Source organism: Dendrobates tinctorius, unplaced genomic scaffold (assembly GCF_039654945.1).
Source record: "Dendrobates tinctorius isolate UK_male_01 unplaced genomic scaffold, ASM3965494v1 ptg000241l, whole genome shotgun sequence".
Taxonomy (NCBI): Eukaryota; Metazoa; Chordata; class Amphibia; order Anura; family Dendrobatidae; genus Dendrobates; species Dendrobates tinctorius.
The window spans coordinates 13638537-13656760 of NW_027361908.1; the positions used below are offsets into that span (position 1 = coordinate 13638537).

Genomic DNA, 18224 nt, shown 5'->3' on the forward strand with positions numbered 1-18224 from the left:
TACTGCATGCTGGTGAAGCTCAAAGTATGCACAGAGGAAAAGAAGATTAAAAAACCCACAATGGATGCTCGATTCATCATTTGCTTTTTTCTCCTGTGACATTTGTTGTTTTCTGCCAAATTCGTCACAATGGCACGCACAGGGTCAGAAATGTTGTACAAAAATCAACTTTTTTTTACTAGATAATAGGGACAGCAGAATAAAAACACTTTGAGGCCTGGGTGGCTGTACACACCACCTGGTGGCCTTGGTCACTTCGGCTTTTTTTCTGGGGCACAAGGGGGTAAACTGGTCGGGTTTTATTCTTTTTACGTTCAGCATTGGAATAACGCTGCAGCCAATCAGTGAGCTCAGCGGCTCTGGGCAGCTCGTGCAGTGATCACTGATTGTCTGCAGCGCTCTCTGCGTGACATTGGCGCTGCAGACAATGAACTACAGGAGCGGTGGTGGGAAATCAGCACTGAACCCGAGGAGGGTGAACCAGGAACAATGTAATAAAAAATATATATATATACTGTATATAAGCAGGGGTTCACTGCTTTCAGTTTGCAGAAAGAAAATAATAAACCTGGACAATTCCTTTAAGCATGGACGCTACATATGGGCTAATTATATGTGCCAACCTGCCCCTAGTCACAAGTGTAATAATCTAGACACGTTCCCAGAAAACGCAGATATAACGGAGATGTGCGTGTGTACGGAATCCCGGCTCTGCAGGCCGCCGCCACAGCTCCCACCTGCCCGCACACGTAATATGCCGCGTCCTCCCAGCACCGGTGCGCCGCGCGGATCACGTGACAGGGAGTGGGTCACATGACCAGAGCTTATTTCGCCGTTTCGCGTCGCGCGGAGAAGCTGCACCTGGAGCGCGATCATTTCCTCCTCCGACAGACGCCGGCGGCCGATCCATGCAGCGCCGGACACCGTGCGAGGGGGAAGGGAGAGCTGCCCGAGCGCCTGCCGCCCGTTTCTTCATGCTGCCACCGCACCGCCTGTAACATGCTCACTAGGATGAAATCTGCTGTGGCCAATTTCATGGGAGGAATCATGGCTGGCGGCTCCGATCACGCCAATGGCTCGGACTTACCCGTGAGGTTTCCTTATGTCAGACCGGAGTTTCTGGGGCTGTCGCAGGATGAGATCGAGTGTTCGGCCGACCACATCGCCAGACCAATTCTGATCCTGAAGGAGACCAAGAGGCTACCCTGGAGCACCGGCTACGCGGAGTGAGTGACACCGGCCTGGTGCTGAGGGGTCGTGAGCTCATGGTGGGCGGTGTGACGTCACGCCTCGTGCACTGATGGCAGGGGTGATGTCCAGCAGATACAGGGGCAGGTGTGTGTGATATATGTAAGATCTATAAGATATAGGGGCAGGTGTGTGGATATATGTAAGATCTATAAGATATAGGGGCAGGTGTGTGGATATATGTAAGATCTATAAGATATAGGGGCAGGTGTGTGGATATATGTAAGATCTATAAGATATAGGGGCAGGTGTGTGGATATATGTAAGATCTATAATATATGGGGCAGGTGTGTGATATATGTAAGATCTATAATATATAGGGGCAGGTGTGTGTGATATATGTAAGATCTATAATATATAGGGGCAGGTGTGTGTCTGATATATGTAAGATCTATAATATATAGGGGCAGGTGTGTGTCTGATATATGTAAGATCTATAATATATAGGGGCAGGTGTGTGATATATGTAAGATCTATAATATATAGGGGCAGGTGTGTCTGATATATGTAAGATCTATAATATATAGGGGCAGGTGTGTGGATATATGTAAGATCTATAAGATATAGGGGCAGGTGTGTGGATATATGTAAGATCTATAAGATATAGGGGCAGGTGTGTGGATATATGTAAGATCTATAAGATATAGGGGCAGGTGTGTGGATATATGTAAGATCTATAATATATAGGGGCAGGTGTGTGGATATATGTAAGATCTATAATATATGGGGCAGGTGTGTGATATATGTAAGATCTATAATATATAGGGGCAGGTGTGTGTGATATATGTAAGATCTATAATATATAGGGGCAGGTGTGTGTCTGATATATGTAAGATCTATAATATATAGGGGCAGGTGTGTGTGATATATGTAAGATCTATAATATATAGGGGCAGGTGTGTGATATATGTAAGATCTATAATATATAGGGGCAGGTGTGTCTGATATATGTAAGATCTATAATATATAGGGGCAGGTGTGTGGATATATGTAAGATCTATAATATATAGGGGCAGGTGTGTCTGATATATGTAAGATCTATAATATATAGGGGCAGGTGTGTGTGATATATGTAAGATCTATAATATATAGGGGCAGGTGTGTGTGATATATGTAAGATCTATAATATATAGGGGCAGGTGTGTGATATATGTAAGATCTATAATATATAGGGGCAGGTGTGTGATATATGTAAGATCTATAATATATAGGGGCAGGTGTGTGTCTGATATATGTAAGATCTATAATATATGGGGCAGGTGTGTGTGATATATGTAAGATCTATAATATATAGGGGCAGGTGTGTGGATATATGTAAGATCTATAATATATAGGGGCAGGTGTGTGGATATATGTAAGATCTATAAGATATAGGGGCAGGTGTGTGGATATATGTAAGATCTATAATATATAGGGGCAGGTGTGTGTGATATATGTAAGATCTATAAGATATAGGGGCAGGTGTGTGATATATGTAAGATCTATAATATATAGGGGCAGGTGTGTGGATATATGTAAGATCTATAAGATATAGGGGCAGGTGTGTGGATATATGTAAGATCTATAATATATAGGGGCAGGTGTGTGGATATATGTAAGATCTATAAGATATAGGGGCAGGTGTGTGGATATATGTAAGATCTATAATATATAGGGGCAGGTGTGTGTGATATATGTAAGATCTATAAGATATAGGGGCAGGTGTGTGATATATGTAAGATCTATAATATATAGGGGCAGGTGTGTGGATATATGTAAGATCTATAATATATAGGGGCAGGTGTGTGGATATATGTAAGATCTATAAGATATAGGGGCAGGTGTGTGGATATATGTAAGATCTATAAGATATAGGGGCAGGTGTGTGTGATATATGTAAGATCTATAAGATATAGGGGCAGGTGTGTGATATATGTAAGATCTATAATATATAGGGGCAGGTGTGTGGATATATGTAAGATCTATAATATATAGGGGCAGGTGTGTGGATATATGTAAGATCTATAAGATATAGGGGCAGGTGTGTGTGATATATGTAAGATCTATAATATATAGGGGCAGGTGTGTGGATATATGTAAGATCTATAATATATAGGGGCAGGTGTGTGTGATATATGTAAGATCTATAATATATAGGGGCAGGTGTGTCGGAGATATGTAAGATCTATAAGATATAGGGGCAGGTGTGTCGGAGATATGTAAGATCTATAAGATATAGGGGCAGGTGTGTCGGAGATATGTAAGATCTATAAGATATAGGGGCAGGTGTGTCGGAGATATGTAAGATCTATAAGATATAGGGGCAGGTGTGTCGGAGATATGTAAGATCTATAAGATATAGGGGCAGGTGTGTCGGAGATATGTAAGATCTATAAGATATAGGGGCAGGTGTGTCGGAGATATGTAAGATCTATAAGATATAGGGGCAGGTGTGTCGGAGATATGTAAGATCTATAAGATATAGGGGCAGGTGTGTCGGAGATATGTAAGATCTATAAGATATAGGGGCAGGTGTGTCGGAGATATGTAAGATCTATAAGATATAGGGGCAGGTGTGTCGGAGATATGTAAGATCTATAAGATATAGGGGCAGGTGTGTCGGAGATATGTAAGATCTATAAGATATAGGGGCAGGTGTGTCGGAGATATGTAAGATCTATAAGATATAGGGGCAGGTGTGTCGGAGATATGTAAGATCTATAAGATATAGGGGCAGGTGTGTCGGAGATATGTAAGATCTATAAGATATAGGGGCAGGTGTGTGGATATATGTAAGATCTATAATATATAGGGGCAGGTCTGTCGGAGATATGTAAGATCTATAATATATAGGGGCAGGTGTGTCTGTGATATATGGATAATATATGTACAGTACAGACCAAAAGTTTGGACACACCTTATTCAGGCTATGTGCCCACATTAGCTTTTTTTAAATGCTCAGGAAACGGGCCTCCTTCCCAGAAAACGCGTGGTTTTTTTTGCACGTTTTTGATGCGTTTTTTCCGCGCGTCTTTTGGACTATAGGAAATAGCAAAAAACGCGGACCTAAGCGGAAATTAATGAACATGCTGCGTTTTTTACCGCTAAGGCCTCTTTCACACTTCCGTTTTTTCTTGTCAGTTAAAATCCGCCAAAATGGCGGAAAGCGGATTCGTTTGTAACTGATGCAAAAGGATGCCACCGGACCGTTTTTTTTGACGGATCCGTTGAATGCAGAATTTTAAAGCAACCGCAGTCCGAGAGAGAGAGATTTTTTTTCCACCGCCAGAAAGGATTTCAGGGTTAAATCCCCGTCTGACTTCCATTCTCCGGGCATGCGCACTGAAAAATGCGGATCCTACAGCCAAAAAAATGTTGCAGGGTCCGTCCAGGCATGTCGGCGGACGCAAACATTTTGGCGGTTCCGCAAAAAAACGGCTCCAACGGATGGCCATCCGTCAAGATCCGCTGGTAATGCAACTCAATGGGGAAAAAAACGGATCCGCCAAAAAAAATGGCGGATCCGTTTTTTTTAAAAAACTGGCGGATTTTGACTGATGGTCAAAAACGGAAGTGTGAAAGTGGCCTAAGCGTTTCCTTAGCGGTAAAAAAACCGCATCCATTGGCACAAAAAGGCCAAAATGCATTAAAATGACTGGGATGCTGCTTTTAAGTGTTTTTGATGCGGTTTTACCCCGAAAAACGCATAAAAAAAGCAACATGGACACATAGCCTCAAAGAGTTTTCTTTATTTTCATGACTATGAAAATTGTAGACTCACTCTGAAGGCATCAAAACTATGAATTAACACGTGCAATTATATAATTAACAAAAAAGTGTGAAACAACTGAAAATGTGTCTTATATTCTAGGTTCTTCAAAGTAGCCACCTTTTGCTTTGATTACTGCTTTGCACACTCTTGGCATTTTCTTGATGAGCTTCAAGAGGTAGTCACCGGAAATGGTCTTCCAACAGTCTTGAAGGAGTTCCCAGAGATGCTTAGCACTTGTTGGCCCTTTTGCCTTCACTCTGCGGTCCAGCTCACCCCAAACCATCTCGATTGGGTTCAGGTCTGGTGACTGTGGAGGCCAAGTCATCTGGTGTAGCACCCCATCACTCTCCTTCTTGGTCAAATAGCCCTTACACAGCCTGGAGGTGTGTTTGGGGTCATTGTCCTGTTGAAAAATAAATGATGATCCAACTAAACACAAACCGGATGGAATAGCATGCCACTGCAAGATGCTGTGGTAGCCATGCTGGTTCAGTATGCCTTCAATTTTGAATAAATCCACAAGATTGTCACCTGCAAAGCACCCCCACACCATCACACCTCCTCCTCCATGCTTCACGGTGGGAACCAGGCATGTAGAGTCCATCCGTTCACCTTTTCTGCGTCGCACAAAGACACGGTGGTTGAAACCAAAGATCTCAAATTTGGACTCATCAGACCAAAGCACAGATTTCCACTGGTCTAATGTCCATTCCTTGTGTTCTCTAGCCCAAACAAGTCTCTTCTGCTTGTTGCCTGTCTTTAGCAGTGGTTTCCTAGTAGCTATTATACCATGAAGGCCTGCTGCACAAAGTCTCCTCTTAACAGTTGTTGTAGAGATGTGTCTTCTGCTACAGCTCTGTGTGGCATTGACCTGGTCTCTAATCTGAGCTGCTGGTGACTCAGATGAACTTATCCTCCGCAGCAGAGGTGACTCTTGGTCTTCCTTTCCTGGGGCGGTCCTCATGTGAGCCAGTTTCTTTGTAGCGCTTGATGGTTTTTGCCACTGCACTTGGAGACACTTTCAAAGTTTTCCCAATTTTTTGAACTGACTGACCTTCATTTCTTAAAGTAATGATGGCCACTCATTTTTCTTTACTTAGCTGCTTTTTTCTTGCCATAATACAAATTCTAACAGTCTATTCAGTAGGACTATCACCTGTGTATCCACCAGACTTCTGCACAACACAACTGATGGTCCCAACCCCATTTATAGGGCAAGAAATCCTACTTATTAAACCTGACAGGGCACACCTGTGAAGTGAAAACCATTTCCGGTCACTACCTCTTGAAGCTCATCAAGAGAATGCCAAGTGTGTTCAAAGCAGTAATCAAAGCAAAAGGTGGCTACTTTGAAGAACCTAGAATATAAGACATATTTTCAGTTGGTTCACACTTTTTTGTTAATTATATAATTCCACATGTGTTAATTCATAGTTTTGATGCCTTCAGAGTGAATCTACAATTTTCATAGTCATGAAAGTAAAGAAAACTCTTTAAATGAGAAGGTGTCCAAACTTTTGGTCTGTACTGTATATGATATCATATATAGGGTCAGGTGTGTCTGTATAATATAAACATGCTCAGTTGTGTGTGTGAGATCTATGTATAATTATAGGGTCAGGTGTGTGTGTATGATATCTATAATATACAGGGGCTGGTGTGAGCCATATCTATGTATAATACGGTATATAGGGTTAGGTGTGTGTGTGTGTGTGATATATCTATGTATAAAATATATACTGGGTCTGGTGTGTGTGATATATCTATGTATAATATATAGGGTTATGTACACTCACTGGCCACTTTATTAGGTACACCATGCTAGTAACGGGTTGGACCCCCTTTTGCCTTCAGAACTGCCTCAATTCTTCGTGGCAGAGATTCAACAAGGTGCTGGAAGCATTCCTCAGAGATTTTGGACCATATTGACATGATGGCATCACACAGTTGGCGCAGATTTGTCGGCTGCACATCCCTGATGCGAATCTCCCGTTCCACCACATCCCAAAGATGCTCTATTGGATTGAGATCTGGTGACTGAGGAGGCCATTTGAGTACAGTGAACTCATTGTCATGTTCAAGAAACCAATCTGAGATGATTCGAGCTTTATGACATGGCGCATTATCCTGCTGAAAGTAGCCATCAGATGCCTGTTCTTAGCTGAGAGGAGTGGTACCCAGTGTGGTCTTCTGCTGCTGTAGCCCATCTGCCTCAAAGTTCGACGCACTGTGCGTTCAGAGATGCTCTTCTGCCTACCTTGGTTGTAACGGGTGGCAATTTGAGTCACTGTTGCCTTTCTATCAGCTCGAACCAGTATGCCCATTCTCCTCTGACCTCTGGCATCAACAAGGCATTTCCGGCCACAGAACTGCCGCTCACTGGATTTTTTTTCTTTTTCGGACCATTCTCTGTAAACCCTAGAGATGGTTGTGCGTGAAAATCCCAGTAGATCAGCAGTTTCTGAAATACTCAGACCAGCCCTTCTGGCACCAACAATCATGCCACGTTCAAAGGCACTCAAATCACCTTTCTTCCCCATACTGATGCTCGGTTTGAACTGCAGGAGATTGTCTTGACCATGTCTACATGCCTAAATGCACTGAGTTGCCGCCATGTGATTGGCTGATTAGAAATTAAGTCTTAACACACAGTTGGACAGGTGTACCTAATAAAGTGGCCAGTGAGTGTATATACGTGTGTGTGATATATGTATGTATAATATAGAGGGTTAGTGGTGTGTGTAAGATATCTTTCATATAGAGGGTCTGGTGTGTGTGATATCTATGTATACGGTAATATATAGGGTTACGTGTGTGTGTGTGTGTGATATATCTATGTATAATATAGAGGGTTAGAGGAGTGTGTATATGATGTCTATAATAGGGTTAGGTGTGTGATATATCTATGTATAATATATAGGGCTAGGTGTGTGATATATCTATGTATAATATAGAGGGTTAGGTGTGTGTATATGATATCTATAATAGGGTTAGGTGTGTGATATATCTATGTATAATATAGAGGGTTAGGTGTGTGTATATGATATCTATAATAGGGTTAGGTGTGTGATATATCTATGTATAATATAGAGGGTTAGGTGTGTGTATATGATATCTATAATAGGGTTAGGTGTGTGATATATCTATGTATAATATAGAGGGTTAGGTGTGTGTATATGATATCTATAATAGGGTTAGGTGTGTGATATATCTATGTATAATATAGAGGGTTAGGTGTGTGTATATATGATATCTATAATACATAGGGTCTGGTGTGTGTGGTATCTATAATATATAGGGTTAGGTGGTTTTTCTCCACGAGTGACCACGTAGGAGACTTATTGGATATGCTGCTGGCCTAGGTGTCTGTATGATATCCATAATATATAGGGTCAGGTGGTGTTCTCTCTCCACGAGTGACCACTTAGGAGCCGTATTGGATGTGCTCCTTTTTTCCTGAGGTGTCTTCTCTGGTACAATAAGGCTACTGCCTCCTGCTTTATCTGGCGCTTTTATCTAGTCTTTAGCTAAAATGCCGCAGGAAAACTGATGGAGGATCTAATCCCATAGTTAGCAGCGGTGTCCGCTCCATCAGTAGTGCTAATCTGCCACTGGGAGAAAATGGGGGAGAACGAATGCCTCAGTTCTGATACATGGGGCTGTATCCACCTTACAAACCAGCCTAATTCAACTGATGTGAGCCTTGCTTAACCCCTTAACGACCAGGTGTATTTTTGGTTTTACATTTTCATTTTTCCCTCCCCTTCTTTCCAGAGCCATAACTTTTTTTATTTTTCCATTTATATGGCCATGTGAGGGGTTATTTTTTGCGGGACGTGTTGTACTTTTAAATGACATCATTGGTTTTACCATATCGTGTACTCGAAAACGGGAAAAAAATTCCAAGTGCGGTGAAATTGCAAAAAAAGTGCAATCCCACACTTGTTTTTTGCTTGGCTTTTTTGTTAGGTTCACTAGATGCTAAATCTGACCTGCCATTATGATTCTCCAGGTCATTACGAGTTCATAGACACCAAACAGGTCTATGTCCTCTTTTATCTAAGTAGTGAAAAAAAATTCCAAAGTTTGCTAAAAACAAAAAAAAATTGCGCAATTTTCCGAGACCCGTAGCGCCTCCATTTTTCAAGATCTGGGGTCGGGTGAGGGCTTATTTTTTCCGTGCCGGATGGACGTTTTTAATGATACCACTTTTGTGCAGATACGTTCTTTTGATCGCCCGTTATTGCATTTTAATGCAATGTCATGGTGACCAAAAAAGCGTAATTCTGGCGTTTTTAATTTTTTTCTCGCTACGCCGTTTAGCGATCGGGTTAATGCTTTTTTTTTTATTGATCGGGCGATTCTGAACGCAGTGATACCTAATATGTGTATGTGGGATTTTTTTTTTACTGTTTTATTTTGATTGGGGCGAAAGGGAGGTGATTTGAACTTCTATGTTTTTTTAATTTTTTTTATTTTTAAACTTTTTTTTTTTTTACTTTTGGCATGCTTCAATAGCCTCCATAGGAGGCTAGAAGCATGCGCAACCCGATCGGCTCTGCTACATATGGGCGATGAGCAGATCGCTCATATGTAGCAGATTTTCTGCTGTGCTTTCAGCGCCGACCACCGGGTGGCGCTGAAAGCCATATGCCTGGAACAACCATAGAGGTCTCATAGAGACCTCTGGTTGTCCAGGCAACATGACGCCGACCCCCGATCACGTGACGGGGGTCGGCGATGACGTCATTTCCGGCCCGGCGGCCGGAAATGCTATTTAAATGCCCGCTGTCAGCGTTTGACAGCGGCATTTAACGAGTTAATAGGCGCGGGCGGACGGCGATTCCGCTCGCGCCTATTGCGGGCACATGTCAGCTGTTCATAACAGCTGACATGTCCCGGCTTTGATGCAGGCTCAGCGCCGGAGCCCTCATCAAAGCAGGGGAAATGTCTGATGACGGACTGTGTCCGTCATTGGACATTAAGGGGTTAAAGGGAACCTGCCATTTTAATGACGCAATCCTCCTATCATTGGTTCTATACTACTAATATATTGCAGTCATGTTATATAGCACTGTGCACTTACAATTGCTCATTTTGCCTTTCTACCCAACTAACTCTTCTCTTTTCCATTAGGTCTATGGCATCACGTGATTAATACTGACTAGCTGAATCCTTCTAAGCTCTGTGTAGAAGTAGGAGGTCTCTTTCCCTGTATGATCCAAAGTCACTGCACATGTCTATGTAGAGGGGAGGAGCCGAGCCGCTGTGTCAGGAGGGGAATGATTTCTTCAGGGACAAGAGACTTCCTGCTTCTACTCAGCAGAGAAAGGAGAAGAATTAGCTGGGTAGAAAGGCAAAATGAGCAATTGTAAGTCCACAGTGCTATATAATGATTGCAATATATTAAAAACTTAGATGGAGGGCTTCTTTAGGGGTTGTCCAGGCGTTTTACAGAAGTCTGCAATGGCTTTCCTCACATGGTATGCAGCAGTGCACTCTGAGGGTTCTCCGTTGGCGGAAGTGAGACTGAGCGGTCATGTGACCACAAGTAAGTGATATGCCACATTGTGTTGCGCGAGGCCACGCACACAAGTAAATTGATAGTGACTGCAGACAACCCCTTTACATATGATCCATGATTTATGGGATGTTGTAGAATCAGATTTTTATGTAACTAAAACTTTAATTTTATTGGAAGTCCCGGTGTTTGTGTACATGAGTCTGGTGGGCGGTCTTGTCAGGGGTTTACAGTCTTCCCTGTATGACTGTGCATGTAGAACCAGCTGTCAATCACTGTTAAGACCGCCCACTGGACACAAGCACCAGGGATTTGAATTAAAACACGTTACACTGAATATTTAAACGCCCCTGGAAGAAGCAACTACTGCGAAACGGCGCTGTCGGGCGGCGGGGAGAACTTACCAGCATCTAGCCTCACTACATTTGTCCTGTTTTTCAGCGGCCAGCAGCAGGTAAAAAACACTGTATTTAATCTATTATGAACACTTTATAAAATGTCCGTTCTGCTGTGCCAAACTTTTTCCTCTCCTTTGGGAAATAATTATAAAAACAAATATATATATCCAGGACTGAGGATTTAACTATTGAATTACTTCTCACTTGTTGCTTTCCTCTATAGCCTCCCCCCCTCCTCTTAACAATATGCCATATATATCACTGTAGTGTGACGGCACTTATTTTGGCAAATTTTAGCAATATTGGTTGCAATTGCTGGTGGATTATAGGCTATGGGTTTTTTTCTTGTTTGATGGGGGTTTTATAGGAATTGTGGGCTCTAGATGTATTATAACATTATTCAATGTGACTTTATTCAATACATGTGTTTAGCACCTTATGGAGAATTATTACCTTCATTTTTTGCTGGTTACTCCTACCCCCTCATGTTGGAGACCCCATTATTCTGTCTTTTTAATATAAATCTCTACTGTTTTAAAACTGATCATTAATAAAATTTTGTATTTTCTTAAAGAAGTATTTTTTCCCCTCTGTCTTCACTTCTTCAATCCTCATGATATATTTCATGATGATTTTTGTTTTGCAATGCTTATTGAAGTGACCATTGCCGTACTAATTTAGGATTATGGGTATAACTGAATATTTTCTACCAAGCGTTATGTAATTCTGCGTCACACTCTGCCATGCGCCCAACAGATTAGACTGCATGTAGAAGGTTCCCATATAAGCAATGACAATCAAAAAAACCCCAAACCTTTAGGAAAGGAGAGTCCCCTCCAGGTCGGGTTCAGAGGGTCACTTTTCTGTAAATGGAGCGCACTGCCCAGACAGAATGCAGATCTGACCAAATCTAACAGCCCTCTATGAGGTTCCGATCAGGAAATCCGTGATCCATATCTGGACCGTGATTCATGGACCTCTAAATATGGCCTTAGGGTATTTGCTGCGTTGTTTTTCTGCACAAAAACTAAAGTGAATGAGATTCCTGAAGTCTTGTTCACACGGTGCTTATTTTTTTTCCTTGCAGTTTCATATCTGCAGCATGGCACGTCAATATTCACCTGTTCCAGTGCATGGTAAAAAAACACGCCGATTTTACAGCTCTTTCTCCTGCCGAGAGATAATGACTGTCCTACTCTGGTCACTTCTTGGGCAGTTATTGTTTCCCATAGTGATCTCTGCACAGCTGTCATTTCCCACAACTACTCTGGTAAAATGTGATTGGCTGCTGTGGGCACCCAAGTTTTTTTTTTTTTTTTTTTTCTTGGCTGGATTTCCACGTTCAGTTTTTTGATGAATGATTTTAAGCTAGGATTTTGGTCCAACAGCTGACACCCCCACTGATTTAGTACCAAAAGGGTGGGACCAGCTCCCCTGTCGGCCAAGCCAAACATTCATGCGCCCCCTTACTACCCTATGTGCACATCGCGTTTTTATTACTTTTTTTTTAGTGTTGATTACGTCTTTGAAGCTCCTTTTAGTCTGTCATGCTTTATATAAAGCTGCTTTGTTTTCAATACTTCCTGGTATTTGGCTGTGACAAACTTTTGTAACAGTCATGTGCGAATCACATGTGGATTTTATCTGTGGATTTTCCGCATCCAATGCAATTCTATAGGGAAAATCCGCACATTAGGCTCGCAGGATACTTACGAGAGAAATTGACACGTTGCGGACCACTGTAAGAGGCTGCGTTGTCGGAGAAGTGAAAATACGCAGCGTCAAAAACTCATTGTGTGGGAACCCCACCTAAAAGAACCAAAACGGCACAACTTACTTCAGTGGTAACTATTTTAGGAAACGATCCATTTTTGGAGGGGTTGACATGCACTATTTATTTTCCAACAGCTGTTTTTCAGAGAAAAAAAAAGTTCTTGGAGCAAGGTTGCAAAGGTCCAGGCATCAGAGGTTGTCGTTAATTGTGCTGAGGGTTTAATTTGTGTGTTTTTCACTGCGCTGCCATAAATATTAGCCTGGCTACAAAATGGGCATTATGGTATTAGCAAGTATGCTAAAGTCTTTCAGCCAAAAGAACAAATAAGCGTTAGTTTGTTTTTCATTGCATTTTTTTTACGTGTCTTGTGTGTTTCAGATGATGGTGTTTATCTCCTATTGAATAAAAAATGTTTTGTTTTTGAACATTTCCTTTTTACTTATCTTTAACACTTTATTAATAGTCATTTGTGGATTAAACATGTTTATGGAGTTTTTGTTGTGGAAATGCACTTAAAACCCCCCTTTTCCCCAAGAAATTAATAAGGTTCATATTTCAAGGTAACACAGCAGGGAAAAAAAAAAAAAAAGTGCCCATGAGATCTGTGTAAATCATTCACTTTGCTGAAGCTGTAAGACGTTTTGTTTATGTACAAAAATGTGCAGCTGGAAAAGCTCATCATGTGCTACTTGTGTGAATGTAACCGTGGTTTGCACGTTCATGACCGGGCCAATTTTTACAATTGTGACCACTGTCCCTTTATGAGGTAATAACTCTGAAACGCTTCCATGGATCCCGGTGATTCTAACACGGTTTTCTCGTGACATATTGTACTTCATGATAGTGGTAAAATTTCATTCAAATAACTTGCGTTTATTTGTGAGAGAAATGGAAATTTGGCGAAAATTTTGAAAATTTCGCAATTTTCCAACTTTGAATTTTTATGCCCTTAAATCACAGAGATTCGGCACACAAAAAACTTGATAACTAACATTTCCCACATGTTTACTTTACATCAGCACAATTTTGGAACCAAAATTTTTTTTTTGTTAGGAAGTTATAAGGGTTAAAAATTGACCAGCGATTTCTCATTTTTGCAACACCATTTTATTTTTACAGACCACATCACATTTGAAGCCACTTTGAGGGGTCTATATGATAGAAAATACCCAAAAGTGACACCATTCTAAAAACTGCACCCCTTAAGGCCTCTTTCCACTTCCGTTTTTTACAATCAGTCACAATCCGCCAGGTTTTGAAAAAAACGGATCCGCAATTTTCTTTTGAGGATCCGTTTTTTTCCCCATTGACTTCCATTATTGGCGGATTCTGACGGATTGCCGTCCGTTGCATCCGTTTTTTTTTTGCGGATCCGCCAAAAGTTCCTGTCCGTCACCATCCTCAAAGATTTCAAAACGGAGCTTGCAACGTTTTTTTCTGTGGCGGATCCTCCAGACACTCATTTAACCCGAAATTCTTTCTGGGTGCCAGACAAAAAAAAAATTCTCTCTCTCTCTCTCTCTCTCTCTCTCTCTCTCTCTCTCTCTCTCTCTCTCTCTCTCTCTCTCTCTCTCTCTCTCTCTCCCCCCCCCCCCCCCCCCCCCCTCCAAAACGGACAGGTGCCATCCGTTGTCATCAGTACTAAAACGGATCCACCATCCGCTCTTTTGGCGGATCTTGACTGATGCAAAAAACTGAAGTGTGAAAGAGGCCTAAGGTTCTCAAAACCACATTCAAGAAGTTTATTACCCCTTTAGGTGCGTCACAGGAATTTTTTTGAATATTTAAAAAAAAAAATGAACATCTAACTTTTTTCACAAAAAAAAATACTTCAGGTTCAATTTTTTTTTATTTTACCAAGGGTAACAGGAGAAATTGGACTGCAAAAGTTATTGTGCAATTTGTCCTGAGTACGCTGATACCTGATATGTGGGGGGGAACCACTGTTTCGGCGCATGGCAGAGCTCAGAATGGAAGGAGCGCCGTTTGACTTATTCAATGCAAAATTGGCTGGAATTCAGATCGGACGCCATGTCACGTTTGGAGAGTCCCTGATGTACCTAAACAGTGGAAACCCCCTACAAGTGACCCCATTTTGGAAACTAGACCCCCCAAGGAACTTATCTAGATATGTGGTGAGAACTTTGAACCCACAATGGCTTCACAGAAGTTTATAACGTACAGCGGTACAATTAAAAAAAATCATATTTTTTCCACAAAAATGATCTTTTCACCCCCAATTTTTATTTTCCCAAAGGTAACAGGACCCTAAAAGTTATTGTGCAATTTGTCCTGAGTACGCTGATACCCTACATGTGGGGGTAAACCACTATTTGGGCGCATGGCAGAGTTCGGAAGGGAAGCAGCGCCATTTGACATTTTTGGCTGGAATTGAGATCGGACACTATGTCGCGATTGGAAAACCCCTGATGTACCTAAACAGTGGAAACCCCCCACAAATGACACCATTTTGTAAACTAGACCCCCCCAAGGAACTTATCTAGATGTGTGGTGAGCACTTTGAACCCCCCAGTGCTTCACAGAAGTTTATAACGCCCGGGCATGAAAATAAAAAATTTGTATTTTTTTTCTACAAACATGATCTTTTAGTCACCATTTTTTATTTTCCCAAGGGTACCAGGAGTAATTGGACCCCAAAAGTTGTTGTCCAATTTGTCCTGAGTATGCTGATACTCCATATGTGGGAGAAAACTACTGTATGCACACGTCGGGGCTCGGAAGGGAAGTAGTGACGTTTTGGAATGCGGACTTTGATGGAATGGTCTGCGGGTGTCATGTGCCTTTGGAGAGCCCCTAATGTACCTAAACTATTGAAACCCCCCACAAATGACCCCATTTTGGACACTAGGCCCCCCACGGAACTTATCTAGATGTGTGGTGAGCACTTTGAACCCCCAAGTGCTTCACAGAAGTTTATAACGCTCAGACGTGAAAATAAAAAAATCATTTTTTTCCACAAAAATGATATTTTTACCCCCATTTTTTTATTTTCCTAAGGGTAACAGGAGAAATTGGACCCCAAAAGTTGTTTTGCAATTTGTCCTGAGTAGGCTGATACCCCATATGTGGGGGTAAAACGCTGTTTGGGCGCATGGCAGAGCTTGGAAGGGAAGGACCACCATTTGACTTTTTCAACTCAATTGGCTGGAATTGAGAACAGACGCCATGTTGCATTTGGAGAGCCCCTGATGTGCCCAAACAGTGGAAACCCCCAATTCTAACTCCAACCCGAACCCCAACACACCCCTAGCCCTAACCCTAATGGGAAAATGGAAATATATACATTTTATTTTATTTTATTATTTTTCCCTAACTAAGGAGGTGATAACGGGGGGTTTGATTTACTATTTATGGCGGTTTTTATGTTTGGTAGCTGTCGCACGCTAAAAGACGCTTTTTATTGTAAAAATAGTTTTTGCATCACCACATATTGAGAGCTATAATTTTTCCATATTTTGACCCACCGAGTCATGTGAGGTCTTATTCTTTGCGGGACGAGTTGACGTTTTTATTGGTACCATTTACGGGCACGTGACATTTTTTGATCGCTTTTTATTCTGATTTTTGGGACGCAGAATGAACAAAAACCAGCGTTTCATGAATTTCTTTTGGGGGGGTGCGTTTACACCATTCCGCGTGCGGTAAAATTGATAAAGTGGTTTTATTCTTCGGGTCAGTATGGTTACAGCAATACCTCATTTAGGTTATTTTTTTATGTTTTGGTGGTTTTATGCAATGAAAACTATTTTATATAAAAAATAATTATTTTTGCATCACTTTATTCTGCGAGCTATAACTTTTTTATTTTTCCGCTGATGATGCTGTATGGCGGCTCATTTTTTGCGGGACAAGATGACGTTTTCAGCGGTACCATGGATATTTATATACGTCTTTTTGATCGCGCGTTATTACACTTTTTGTTTGGCGGTATGATAAATCATTATTTTTTGCTTCGTTTTTTATTTTTATTTTTTAAGGGGATCGCTAAAGGGGTTAACTAATGGGACAGTTTTATAGGGCGGGTCGTTACGGACGCAGCGATACCTAATATGTGTACTTTTGTTGTTTTTTTGTTTTTTTTATTTCCAAAAAATGGATTTATTGGGGGAATATTTTTTTTTTTTTCCAATTTATTTGGCGATTTTTAAAAAAAAAAAAAAAAATTATTTTAACACTTTTTTTAACTTTATTTCATAGTCCCAGTTGGGACATCACTGTCCTGTGACAGATCGCTGATCTGTCACAGCACAGATCACTGTGACAGATCAGCGATCTATCACAGGCACTACTGCAGACTTCCTCATGCCTGCGCTTTGCAGGCACTGAGGAAGCCAGCTCCCTGAAGGCCCCTGTCGCCATCTTGGATTCGGGGGCCTGCAGGGAAAGAGCCCCCCCGCAGCAGCGCTGCACATTGCGCTGCTGTGGGGGGCTCAGGGAAGCACGGAGGGAGCCCCCTCCCTGCCGATGCTTCCCTTTAACCCCCGGTACACCGCGATCATGTTTGATCGCGGTGTGCAAGGGGTTAACGTGTCGGGGGCAGTCCGTGACCGCCCCTGACACATTGTGCCGGGTGTCAGCTGTGATAATCAGCTGACACCTGGCCGCGATCAGCGGCGCTCACCACGTGGGCGCCGCTGATCGCGCTAGACGTACTATCCCATCCATGGGCATAGGGGCCCGGGTCCCATGGACGGGATAGTACATCTGATGTCAGAAAGGGGTTAAAGCAAACCGGTCAGCAGGATTTCGCTAAGCTGCTGGTGGCACCATTTTTTTGGAGGGGGTAAAAAATTTTTATGATCTTGGGCTGGGTGAGGGCTTATTTCTCTCTCACCCATGACAGCACCATGGAGAGAGGGGATCCGCCCATCCTGGACAGGAACCTACAGATAAAAAGGCGGTACCTTCCCTCCGCCTTCAGTTGGGTTCCTTTCCCTGACGGGTGACCTACAGAACCAGCAGCAGCAGCTTACCAAAGGGGAGATCCAGGGCCATTCCGTCCGAGGATTGACAGCAGGGAGGCCCCTGTCACGGTGGGGTCAGTTCCTGAAGCCGCCACCGCTACAGCCGACGGGCTCGACAGGGTGGGCGGGGGGAGAGGACCGAGCCGCCGCTCCTGAAAGGAGGCTGGGGCTGGTGGGGACCCAGGGCACGCGCGGGCCGCGCTATGGTACAGAGGTATACCAATATGGCGCTGCCCCGGAAATGAACAAACGACGCCCGGGACCCCGCAGTCGGCGCATGGCGCACTCCCCGGACAGAGCGGTGCAGCCTGGGAGAGGAGGTGACGTCACACGCCGAGAGATTCGATGAAAGCGCTGAAAGTGCTCCTGGCTGGAAGCATCCCAGCAGGGCTGTGGAGTCTGTAAGCCAAACCTGCGACTTCACGACTCCGACTCACACATATATTGCTTATATTTAAGTGAAAAATTTATTGTAGTACAATGTGAACATCAGACATGTAATCATTTCTATGATCCAATAATCAAGATATTTAGATACAACATAATA

The 18224-nt window shown here is 42.5% G+C and overlaps 1 protein-coding gene and 1 long non-coding RNA gene across 3 annotated transcripts in view; one reads left to right on the plus strand and one right to left on the minus strand.

Moving 5' to 3' along the window:
* LOC141060651 (uncharacterized) overlaps positions 1-1224 on the minus strand; it is a 141120-nt gene extending 139896 nt beyond the window's left edge. The window contains exon 1 of one of the 2 annotated variants that reach the window (XR_012222741.1): positions 1088-1224. This is a non-coding gene — a long non-coding RNA (uncharacterized lncRNA). The remainder of the gene's footprint in view (positions 1-1087) is intronic. The other variant, XR_012222740.1, reaches the window with a different exon arrangement.
* PPM1H (protein phosphatase, Mg2+/Mn2+ dependent 1H) overlaps positions 776-18224 on the plus strand; it is a 304754-nt gene continuing 287305 nt past the window's right edge. The window contains exon 1 of the mRNA XM_073556965.1: positions 776-1226. Within this exon, the coding sequence (XP_073413066.1) occupies positions 814-1226 (413 nt within the window). The 5' untranslated portion in view covers positions 776-813. The remainder of the gene's footprint in view (positions 1227-18224) is intronic.